The sequence below is a fragment of the Pelodiscus sinensis genome, chromosome 1 (genome assembly GCF_052426305.1).
Source record: "Pelodiscus sinensis isolate ZL-2025 chromosome 1, ASM5242630v1, whole genome shotgun sequence".
Taxonomy (NCBI): domain Eukaryota; kingdom Metazoa; phylum Chordata; order Testudines; family Trionychidae; genus Pelodiscus; species Pelodiscus sinensis.
Window position 1 is genome coordinate 273,895,367 of NC_143052.1, and position 12,568 is coordinate 273,907,934.

At 39.8% G+C, this 12,568-nt stretch overlaps 1 protein-coding gene across 6 annotated transcripts in view; it reads right to left on the reverse strand.

Annotated features, from left to right (window-relative positions):
- The window catches only part of PIBF1 (progesterone immunomodulatory binding factor 1), a 146,336-nt gene that overhangs the window by 121,269 nt on the left and 12,499 nt on the right, over positions 1-12,568 (reverse strand). For all 6 annotated transcript variants that reach the window (XM_075918902.2, XM_075918899.2, XM_075918900.2 and 3 more), the window contains 3 exons: positions 9,864-9,983; positions 3,312-3,445; positions 1,488-1,596 (listed from right to left, as the gene is read on the reverse strand). In XM_075918902.2, the coding sequence (XP_075775017.1) occupies positions 1,488-1,596; positions 3,312-3,445; positions 9,864-9,983 (363 nt within the window). The remainder of the gene's footprint in view (positions 1-1,487; positions 1,597-3,311; positions 3,446-9,863; positions 9,984-12,568) is intronic.

Sequence of the window (12,568 nt, forward strand, 5' to 3'; positions counted from 1 at the left end):
CTGGCTGCACTCTGTTTCCCCCTCTGGTTAACTTCATCTACAACTAAAGAATTAGTGGGTGGATAGGAAAACAGGAAATCGGCACCCTATGGTGTGACACAGTATTTACGGTCAGATCTTTTACACACCGGTGGAACTGTTGCTGGCATCTGCCAGATAACATTGGCATGGTCCATAAGCTCTGGGTCCACTGGTAGGGCCAACTTGGCAAAGAAGGAGGCATGTTGGTTAGTTTATGTTGAGTTTTTGGGAGACTCACTAAGGAGACCTCAGTGGAGGCTGATTTGGCGTTTGCCTTAATCATCACCAAGACGGGTTCAGATGGGTGCCAGTGGTGCCGATTTAGACTTAGGCTTCTCTGGAGCCTTGGTGCCCATCTTCCTGAGGCCCTTGGACTCTCATGAGCTGCTGATGCCTGACGGTCCCAGTACCTCCCTGTCCGGTGCCCTGGTCAAGATTGGTGCGGGGGTATTTTGGGTGCTTGCCGCTGTTTTTTCTAAAGGGAACCACTTTTACTTGAGGAGTGAGATTTCTTCCTGGGTTGCTCTGAGGAAGAATCTCTGGTGCTGGAGCTCACCAGAGCTGCCTATGCAGACATGGCTGGGGGACGGGCTACCAAGGCAGGGTAGAGTCCTCCAGATCTGAAGCTGGCCTCACCATGTTTTCAAGGGAGAGGATTTTAAGCTGGAGCTCCCTTGCCTTGCACGTGCGGGCCGTTAGCTGCTTGCAGTGTTGGCACTGGGGGGTGATGTGTGCCTGCCCCAGGCACCAGAAACACTGCAAGTGCCCGTCAGAGACAGGAATTGAAAGCCTGCGGGACAGGCAGCATTTGAATCCTGGGGAACCGGGCACCCCAGGAAGGAAAAAAAATTTGTAAGGGAAATGGCCTAAACAGCAATAAATATTTAAAAAAAAACAATTAGCAGTAACTAAAAAAACCTACTAACTAACTATGAACACTATTACTACACTATACTAACAGTATTAACAAGAACAAATTTGAAATTTTGACAAAATGCTGGAGAACAACTGAGGTTCCGATCGACACCACAGGCGGCAAAGAAGGAACAGTTGGCTGTGCAAGCATAGTAGCAGCAACATGTGTGCCATCTGCTCCACATGCACAGCCTACCGGAGGACACTGCTACCAAAATCTCCGAATAGGTGCACAGCAGCACCCTAAGGTGCAGCACCCACAGGGACACTCCTCAAACAACTACTATACTAAATAATATATATAAAGCCAAGAAAAATTTCACTGATTAAATGGGCATTGCATTGAGGTTCTCTCTCACTGTCGCTGGCAACAGGCAAGAATTGACCAGTGTTTGGGCCCACTCCATTCTTTATGTCCTCAGGTGGGAGAGCATAAAAATACTTAAGTATGTAAGAACAGTCCCAATGGACACTGCTTTTAAAAATAAACCTACTTCACGCACCAGGAATAGAATTAATGCAGACAATCACTAAAAGAACTGCAAGTTTACCTCTTTTGATAAGTCATTTCTTTCTTTGGCTAGTGCCTTCTGCGAAACTTCTAATATTTCATATTTTCTTCTGAGCTCCAACAATTCATGTTCAAATGTATCTCGTTCACTATTAAAATAAAACCAGAGTATTATAAGATGTATTCAGTGAAATGAAAATAAATTCTCAAACCTCATGTATCTCTTTAATTTCATTCATTCTCTATGTTCAAACATTGGTGTCTTTCTTTTTATTCGGTGTAGTCACTATTGGTGCAAGTCCTTCCATTCTTAGATCAGTACATTAGATCAGCGATCCATGACATATTGGTTTCCAATGAATTTTCAGGTAGAATTCAAATAGTTGGTTTTAATTTCTAAGCCATAAAGGATTCAAGACCTGTCTGAGAGATCAACTCTCTCAATTACATTGTCCACATTTAAGATCAGCAGAGCTGCCTGAGCTGGAGCTTACTCAAAGTAAACAAGGCAAGATGGGTTGATTGCAAGTTGTTTTTTTCTGTATGGAGTCCACAGTTTTAGAACTCAAGCCCCTACCAATCTGCCAGATGCCACATTTGTTAACTTTCTGGATACACTATGAAGCTCATTGGTGAGCTAGGGGAAAATACACATTTTTTTCCTTATTATGCAACTGTAATTTACAGGATAGACACTCACCGCATAAAATGAACAAACACCAGTACTTATATTTTAGAAATAGTGGGGAAAAATAACTTCCTGAAATAACTCTAAGGATGCTTTCACAATGAACCTTTTAAGTCTGTACTAAGACCAGAACCCACAAGGAAACTATTTCCAAACCTGTGGGTCCTCAGACCTACCGTTTTGCTTTGCTCTGTGGGACCAGAATCATGGCCAATGGAGTAACAGAGGGTGGTGCCTGGGAGCGGCATGGGAGCTCAGAGCCAGATAAGTGCCCCCCATCCGCCTCATGCCCAGATTTTGCACTCCCACACTGTTCTGTTCGCTCCCTCCTCCCCACCCAACCCACCACTCAACCCATTCCAGCACCCATTTTGTCATCATAGATGGATGGCTGGTAGTCCTGGAAAGGTCTGTGTTGAGCATGGTGGACTGTGGGCCAAAAAGTTTGAGAACCACTGCTCTAGCAGCATGAAAGAGAGTACAAAGTCCTTTATTACTTAACTCTGAAGTAATTAGGGACAAAGCTGAATTTTATTAAACTAATAAAATATTCACATTTAGCTCAAATGCACATAAAACAAGACCAATCTGCTATTTAAAAATAACTATATGGATTAAAAGAAATCTATCACATCCGTTGATGAACAGGAAAGACTTATGGGTCAATTTTTTTTTTTAACTTGGATACCTATACTTAGGTTCCTAAAAGAAACAAACAAACAAACAAAAAATCATATGTAGGTACCTGAGCAGAAGCAGATTGATTTTCATAGGAGGCCCAAGGCAACCCCAGGTCCTAAACAGACCATTTCTGTTTCTATTTAAAAGGCCTAATTTTCCAAGATATTGAGCACTTGCAGCTCTTTTCTTCACTGGCAACTCGGGCTGCTTAGCCCTCTTGAAAAATCAGGCCACTTCAACTTCAGGCATCTACCTTCAGGCAACTAGGTTAGAAAATATTGTTCATACTGTTTCTTGCAGAATTAGATATAGCCATAAATTGAAAAATTTACTTATCAAGTAGAAAAATAATTTACCCACAATATGTTTGTGAGCAGGCATGAGTCAAAAAACAAAATAGAGGTCACATTAAGAGCCATCACCTTGATTAACAACAATATTGACATAATTTTCTATTAGCATCATTGAGCATATGTACGCTGAAAATATACTAACCATTTTACTTTATCATAGTTCTCCTGCCTGTAGTCACCTTGCTGAATCATCTGTTTGGTATCTGCTAGTTCCAGCGTCAAACGTTGACATCTGACTTCTACCTCTGACCGACTTCTTCTCTCATCTTCATAGCTCTATAAGTAAAAACTAATTTTAAGATGATTGAAGCTCCATTGAAATTTACTTGGAATTCATAATGTAATGTGTGAGTAAAACCAAAAGACTTTTGTTGCACCATGTGTAGTCCGCCTTTGTGTGTCTGAGGGTACGTCTAGACTACAAGCCTCTTTCGAAAGAGATCATCTAGACAGCAACCACTTTTATCAAAGAGAGCCGCTTTTTCGAAAGAGCACCCAGGAAATTCGAAAAAGCTCCCCCCCCCCCAAAAAAAAAAAAACATTCTTCCTCGTAAAATGAGGTTTACCATGATCAAAAAAAACCACCGCATACTTTTGATTTAATTTCGAAAGAAGGCGGCAGCAGTCTAGATGCAGGTGACTTTTTTTCAAAAAAAGGTTACTTTTTTTTAAAAACCCTGTAGTCTAGACATAGCCTGTATGACAAGGCTTCCACCTCTTCTCTTGGCAGATTATTTCACAATCTAACAGATCTCTCATTGTCAAGAAATATTAAGCTTATATATTTCAGCCTACTTTTTCCTACTCTTCTTTTAATTAACTGATTAATATGCCTACTTTCTCATTCATTTTCTTCCGTCAGGTTTCATAGATTCATAGCATTTAAAGTCACAGTGTCCAGTAGACCACTTAGTGCAGAGGTTGCCAACCGCTGGGCTACAGACTGGCACCAGGCCGCAAACCCCTGCCTGCTGGGCCATGGCATATTGCCAGGCCACGCCCTCAGCTGGGCTCCACTGGGGAGTACAGCAGTGTTCCCTCTAATGTGCGTGCCCGTGTGATGTGCACCAAGAATTTGAGGCCCGCCCAGCTTCTCAGGGGTGGGGCCAAGTGGGAGGCAAGGAGCTGACACTGGGGTGTTCAGGTAAGGAGCTGGCACTGGTAGTGGTGCTAGTATTTGAAGTTACGGGAGCAGGTTTGGCACTGGGGGGCTATAAGGATGAGGCTAATATTGGGAACTGGGGGTTGGTACTGAGGGCGACATGGGGGGGTTGGGTGCAGTGGTGCTCTGGAAACAGGAGGCTGGCAGTGGAGGGTCTAGTGGTGAGGGGCTCTAAGGGTGGAGGTCTGGCAAAGCTAAAGCTGGCTGTTCATGGCAGCTCTGGGGGCCAGAGCTTTTGGCGCACTGGTAACATTTTATTTGCTTATTCATTATTTGCATTATTTGTTACCGAGCCGCCAAAAGTTTGTGAATGGGTTTGCCAGTCCGCTGTATGAAAAAGATTGGGAACCACTAACCTAGTGTATCATAGGCCATTAAATTTCACTCCAAAAACTTGGTCTGGCTAAAGTAGAAATACTTTTCATGAAGTTGTAAGAGCCTTTATTTACCTTAATCTTTTTGTCAATATTCATCTTGCATTTTTCCTGATCTTGTTTTTTTCTTAGCCTTATAAAACACTATCTATGGCAACAGGCTGATCCCTAGCTAGGGTATGTCTACACTACCACCCTAGTTTGAATTAGGGTGGTTAATGTAGGCAACCGAAGTTGCAAATGAAGCCCGGGATTTGAATTTCCCGGGCTTCATTTGCATCTTGCCGGGCGCCGCCATTTTTAAATCCCTGCTAGTTCGGACTCTGTGCCCGCAGCTACATGAGGCACGGAGTAGGTAGTTCAGATTAGGCTTCCTAGTCTGAATTACCGTTACTCCTTGTGGAACGAGGTGTACCGGTAGTTCGGAATAGGAAGCCTAATCCAAACTACCTACTCCGTGCCGCGTATAGCCGCGGGCACGGAGTCCGAACTCGCGGGGATTTAAAAATGGCGGCACCCAGCAAGATGCAAATGAAGCCCGGGAAATTCAAATCCCGGGCTTCATTTGCAACTTCGGTTGCCTACATTAACCACCCTAGTTCGAACTAGGGTGGTAGTGTAGACATAGCCTAGGTGGCTGAGGAAGCTCAATATAAATAGACACTAAATCAGGGGCGTGGACCTTTTTAGGGTGCCCCCCCCAAATAAAACAGCAATCCTCACTGACGTGGCCCCTACTGAGAAAAAGACAGATAGTCCCTATATGAACCTCCTACACCAGCGCCTAGGCAAGCCTAGCCAAGTAGACTGTGCTGGTGTTCCAGCAGCCCTGCTACCTCATCGGGGGCTTGAGCGCACACAGTCTCCCCAATGCTGGGGGGAGAGGGGGGAAGGGATGAGAAGGGGGCCCTGAGCCTTGGGGGCTGGATCCAGGCAAGCTGGCAGCCACATCCAACGACCTGGCCTAAGGTCCCCTACCCCCACCCTAAACGTTTCCAGGAATCAAATACTGTTCATCAGGCCTTCCTTCATTAAGCCACCTACTGCATTATATCTCAATTCATAACACGTTTTTGTGGAACTTGCTTCATTCAAAGGAAAGCATACATACAGAATAAATACATGCTACAGATTATCTAACCTGACTCAGACAGCTACCAAACTTAAGAACATTCCATATTTATTGCTATCCATATCAGTGTTGGTCATGGGGAAATCCTTTTTCTTGTGACATTCTACTGTTAGGTTAAATACTATCAGGACAAAAGATCCAATCTCACAAGCCAGCTGCCGTACAATTTTAATATGGTGATGTGGGTACAGGCAGTAAAAAACAACATTCCTGATTCAATATATATAGGGTACTTGCTTTCCAATTATTATCTAAGAAGGAAAAACAATAGATTTTAAAACCCTGGGATAGCCAGCAAATAGTTGGATAAATGGTGTCACCATGTGGTGAGGAGGGGAAACAAGTTCATAAAAGATAAAAATTACAGATTACATCTGTTTTAATATCATTTTAATTATTGTGACATATCCCATTTTTAGTAGTATTTATCGGAAGCTGAATTACCTTTCAGAATTTTAACTGTATTTAAAAAAAGGGATAATTTATTCCTAAGTAGCAGAATGGATTAACATATTGGGGAAGAGCTTTCAAATTATGATTCCAGCACAAAACAAATTATGTTTGGTCATCACCACCTTTTATCCAGATTACATTAATCTCCATCATAAAATCATCGCTCTTAATTCAGATCCAAGAAGAGGTGCAAATTCCAAATTCATGGGTGGTGTATATTCAACCCAGATTTAGGGCACGTCTAGACTACGCACAGCTTCCAAAATAAGATATGTAAATTTGGCTAGAATTTGCATCTCTTCTTCCATTTTTTCCCCCCCTGCAGAAGAGGCTTTTCTGATATTTGGCAGGGCCAAATATCGAAAAACCCCTCTTTTGAAAGCCCTTTTATTCCTCCTAAAAGGAGGTTTACAGGGAGCTTTCGAAAGACAGGGGGTTTCTAGCTCCATGTAGAAAAAGCCTCTTCCGGGAAAAAAACCCCCCACAGAAGATATGCAAATTCGAGCCAAATCTGCATATCTTCTTTCGAAAGCCACAGGTAGTCTAGACATGCCCTCAAGGTGGTCAGAAAACAGATACAAATTACAATTACTTATCCGATATTTAATGCACATAAAATAAGTGTAAAGATATAAAAATGAAAAAAAAAAAGTAACAAAGATGCAATATAAAGCAGACCTTTTAACTTCATCATTCTTATCCATTTAGGGCAACATTTAATTCAAAGTTGAATTTGCCGCCATAAGTAGAAGTGCCTGTTCAAATCACACCTTGGACTGAAACAGTGATTCATACAGATCAAAACTAAGGTTAAATGTATAAATTTAAAATGCTAAATTTCCTCCATAATTTAAATAAAACTTCAATTACGAATTTATAATGTGCCTAGTTAAACTAGGAGAGAAATATTTTGCAGCCAGCAGAGCATTAAGACACTTTTTCATTTGCATAGGTAAGGCATCTAAAAGCTAGAGAAAGTTAAACTATGGAAGCATTACTAAATGATCATGAAAGTTAAACATTCACTGATCAAATAAAATTAACTCAAACAAGAGTGAGATAAAGGTGCTCAGTATTCACAAGATAAGGTCCTTAATTGTACTTCAGTATAAAAGCTTTAGTCTCTTCTTGTCTCAGGAGTGTTTTAAACACTTACATTTAAAGTAACTACATTCATAATTATTTTAATGTGAATATATTAAGGAACATTCATTGCTATGTACTCAGGTAGAAAAGCAGGCAGTTTCATATTTTCAAGGGGAGTGAAGGGCAAATAAGGAGAGGGTAGAGAAATGCTGTGCTATTTTGAATAAATTTGTTTTTGAAATTACAGATTGTACCTCCCTTAACTGGGACTCCTAGTCCAGTGCCGGACCACAGAGCCCAGGAACAGAGAAGTCTGGCGGCAGGGCAGAAATACCGTAGGGGGCACTGGCAACTCAGTTAGGAGTCCAGTTTGTGGAGGGGTGGGGGGAAGAGATGGGCGGTATGGCAGGGAGTTTTGGCCCCAGCGGAGCTTCCTGCCACAGTGTTGGGCTGCTGAGGTGTTTTTTCCACCACAGGGATGTTAAATGTTATTTTATTAGGGTTACTTTTCCAAGCAGTACAGTTATATTTACCTCTTAGACCAGACCCTGTGCTCCACTTAGGACTAAATCAAGAATAGCCTCTCCCCTTCTGGGTTCCAGAATCAGCTGCTCCAAGAAGCAGTCATTTAAGGTATTGAGAAATTTTATCTCTGTATCCCATCCTGAAATGACGTATACAGTCAATAAAAATAGGGATAGTTGAAATCCCCCACTATTATTGAGTTTTTTATTTTGATAGCCTCTCTAATCTCCCTTAGCATTTCATAGTCACAATCACTATCCTGGTCAGGTGGTTAATAATATATCCCAACAGCTATATTCTTATTATTAGAGCATGGAACATTATTCTATGGAAACTTATTTAAGATTTTTACTTCATTTAACTCTACATTTTCTTTCACATATAGTGCCACTTCCCCACCAGTACAACCTATTCTGTCCTTCCGATATATTTTGTATCCTGGTATGATTGTGTCCCATTGATTGTCCTAATTCCACGAAGTTTCTGTGACGCCTATTATATCTATATCCTCCTTTAATACAAGGCACTCTAGTTCACCCATCTTATTATTAAGACTTCTAGCATTTGTGTATAAGCACTTTAAAATTTGTTACTATTTAATTGTCTGCCATTTCCTGATGTGTAAGACTCTTTTTCACTGGATTGTTTCTCATCTGATCTTACCCATATTTTATCATTTTCCATCCTCTCCTTACTAGAACATAGAGAATCTCTATTAATAGACACTCCCCTAAGAGATGTCTCTATTCTATCCATGTGCTCCTCTGCACCCATCAGCTTTCCCCCAGCCCTCAGTTTAAAATCTGCTCAACAACCTTTATAATGTTAAATGCCAATAATCTGGTTCCATTTTGGTTTAGGTGGAGCCCATCCTTCCTGTATAATAGGCCATGAAAAGAAGGACTTCCCTTGGTCCAACAAATCCCCTCATTTGGGACCAGTCAGGTCCCGAGGGTGCAGACCAGTGAGGTCCAACCTGTACTCTAAACAAGATAGAAAAAACACTGGTTCTTTATCTCTGAAATGTTAAATCACTAATTACAAGTTAGCCAAGCACAAAAAAAGTGTTTAATGTCCATTTATAAAATAAAGTAAGTCACTGTGATAACTCATCACACAGATACAGGATGAGCCAGCTCACAAAAAAGTTTCAAGGGAAAAAAGTAAAATGAGTCAGCCTAAGCCACTATTATCAAGGAGTTGGAAAAGAAAACGTGTTGTCACAACTTTAAATACAATGACGTAATTATCTTAATTCCAGTACTGTGCAGAACAGTGTAAAATCTTAGATGTAGTCTTTAAAAAGAAAGTTATAATACTGAGTGGAGTCAATGTTTTAATATAATTTGGAAAAAAAAATATTTCTGTTTTTGTGTGTGGCTTTTCCCCTTCTTTACTATAAGGACAACAGGATGTATAGTACTTTAATGTATTCCTTCAATGTATTCACAGTCTTATTTGTGGTATCACAATTAATTGCAAGGGGGTCTAGTTTGATTATATAAATATTATTCAGATGAGGAACAAATAGAAAAAGTAAATGATCATCAAAGCACTACAATCCCATGTATAAGACTTCAGTAATAAATAAAAATAGGGAAAGAATAAAAACAAGGAAACTAAAAAATTCAATAAAAACAAGTAAATGTGACAGCATAGCAAAGCTGTTTCCAAACAGAATCTGTCAGTTTTCTATTAGGTTTTTGTTGTCATTTAAAGACATTTATTAAATGTGCACTCCATGAAGAGTCATACAGAATTTTATTAGTACAAACATTAAGCAAATTAATATTGTGAGAAAACAATTGCTTTACGGGAATTAAAAAAATAATGAATGCTCCCTATAAAATTTCTAGCCTGCCACCAGATCTGTAAAGTAATTTAGAATAGAAATGTACCCACTGAACAGAACAGAGGTATTTAACTACTCATTTCACAGCTGGGATACTAAGGTATACAAACCTCCATGACACATTTCAACTGGGACTTGTAATAACTTAGATCTTCTGATAGGCTGTCTTTTTTTATCTGTAGTTCATTTACTTCTTTTCTTAAGGGATGGACTACTTCATAGAATCGAATCTAGATGAGAAAGCAAACAACCCGGTCATGCCTCAAAAACACAGATACTAAACCGCCTTGAAATTAGAAAAAGCAGCAAATAAATTCTAGCCATTAACTTTAAAATCTCATAACATATACTTTATTTATTACACAATTTTTCCATATACTACTCTGTATTCAAAAATCTTTCAGGCTCAAATTTTTGTTCCTTGTTTTTAATTCATTTCACACTAATTAGATGCTACAGATTAAAGTACCTTCTTTAGTACTTCTCTCAGTAGCATCTCGTACTCCATTTTGTTCAACTATTAAACAATATAAAACAGTTTGTGTGGCTCATAGATTATCAGATATTCCCTTCGTACCTCTAAAATTCTCTCTCCATATGTAAAATCAACATTATCTCTCCCCCCTCCCCACAACTTCTGAATAGAAATGTTTTTATGCCTTATGCGAGGTGAAGCCAATGAGGATCAAAATCATAATCCCTGTCAGTCACATGCAATCACTAATAAGTCTTAAAAGCACTAAGTTACACATGCACAGAAGGGGCATGAATTATCCTCCTTTTCCTTCTGTGGCAAGTGAGAAAGGAAAAAGTGGGAGACCAGTAGCTAGGAGTGTGACACTACACCCCCTATTTTTATGAACATTAGGGATGTTAAATAACAGTTAGTAAGTTAAATATAGTAGATGATGGAACTCAATTAGTTGACAAGGGGGTTCACTGTGGCTCTGCTTTTTAAATGTAGTAAGAGCCACAACACTCTTACTACATTTAAAAAACAGAGGTGCAGCATCTGGGAACCAGTGTGACCTGGCACTACTCAGTCCTGGCTCTTGCCAGGAGCCCCACTACACCTTTGCCTTCCCCGCCCTCTGCTTTTAAGTCAGCTCTCGCTCCCCCCACTTGCTGCCTCTGAAACAGCCTTGATATAGAGGCAGCAAGGGGGGGAGGAAGCAACTAGTCTACCTGATAAGCCTAAGCTTATTGGTGGTTGACTAGTCGCTTACATCCCTAATGGAAATATGTTTTTGAATATGAACATGCATAACTTGAATATGCTTTATACCAACTGAGGCATGTATGTATCGTTGGAGTTTGTATATTCTACTTGTTCAAATTCCTTCTCCTCATCAGGCAGGAGCTTGAACCAACTGTCTTCCACATCCTGAGTACCCTAACCACTGGGCAGAACATCTAAGTTTCTAGTTGTCCCCAGCACAGCAATTTAGGTGCATCTGTACACTTCCCAAAATTTATTCTGCATGGTAAGGGCAGGGGAAAGTCAATATAAAACATAACTTTGAATGTCCAGGTTAGTCTATGTTGGAAAGACTGCAAGATGTTCTTAAACGTAAAACTGAAGTCTCTGAAAAAACTAATACAGTATTGATGTTGCACATTCATTGTGTTTCAGTTCCTTCTACATTCAATTTGCTCATTTTACAAGTGAAACGATGGTTGATCTAACTGCAGTCCTAGAAACTCAAGCCAGGATGCCACAGTAATGATATTTTTTCCTGCTCATAAATAAAGATGTAATATGACAAGTTCTATCCTTAGTTAATTCAAGTTCTATACAAACCCACTGAAGACTATGGGATTTCACAGGTGTGAGGAAACAATTTTGTTGATTGTGCATGAAGCACACAGATGACGAGAATAGCAATTTTTATATTTTAGCCACTAAAGTAAACATATAAACTCAGAGTACACAAATTTTTGAGCACACTCGTAATTTACCATAGATGCTTTTTCAGAAGAAAATATAATTAAAGAATGTATGAGGGATTTTTCTCATTTTTCGACATGTGCGCCTGGAAATAAGATCTGTTGGTACCTCTGTCCTTTCTGTACTTAATCCACAACATCTATTACCTTTATAAAATTTTAAAAACTTCCATGAAGTGTCATGAATAAATTGGACTTACCCGTAAGACCCGTAATAAGGAAAGCACATAATTCTAAAGTTCCTGAATTCTTTTAGAATTGCAAATTACATTTTAAATGTTGGTTAAATGCTCTGTGCTTCAGCAAAATATCACTGTAGCACCACCTTGTGGAAAAAAGTTAACACTAATGAAAACGAAACATTCAACTTAACTGGTTAAAGCAGTGATTTTCAAACTTTTTAATTTGGCAACCCCTTTTTCACAGCAAGCCTCTCAGTGTGACCTCCCACATACTTTAAAAACTGGGAGATGGGAGCTATGAGAATTTAATTTGATGGGGGTTGGAGTTGAAAGCTCATGACCCTCCATGTAAACACCTTGCAAACCCATCACAACCCACAGTTTGAGAACCCCTGAGCTAATGTCTATCAATTTTAACCTATAAAATACTAGAATTAAAATTTGTGATATCCTTTCATTCAAAACTTAATTCAAAATCTAGACAGAATAAACTTGACTAAAAGGTTCTAAGCCTGATATAGAAAATTTAACCAACTAAGGATTATACCATATTAGAACAGCCATACTGGATCAGCAATGATCCAGTTAGCCCAGTATCCTGAATTCTGATAATGGGCAATGTCAGGTGTTTCCAAAGGAATAAATAGAACAGGCAATCATCAGTGATCCATCCCCTGCCATCTTTT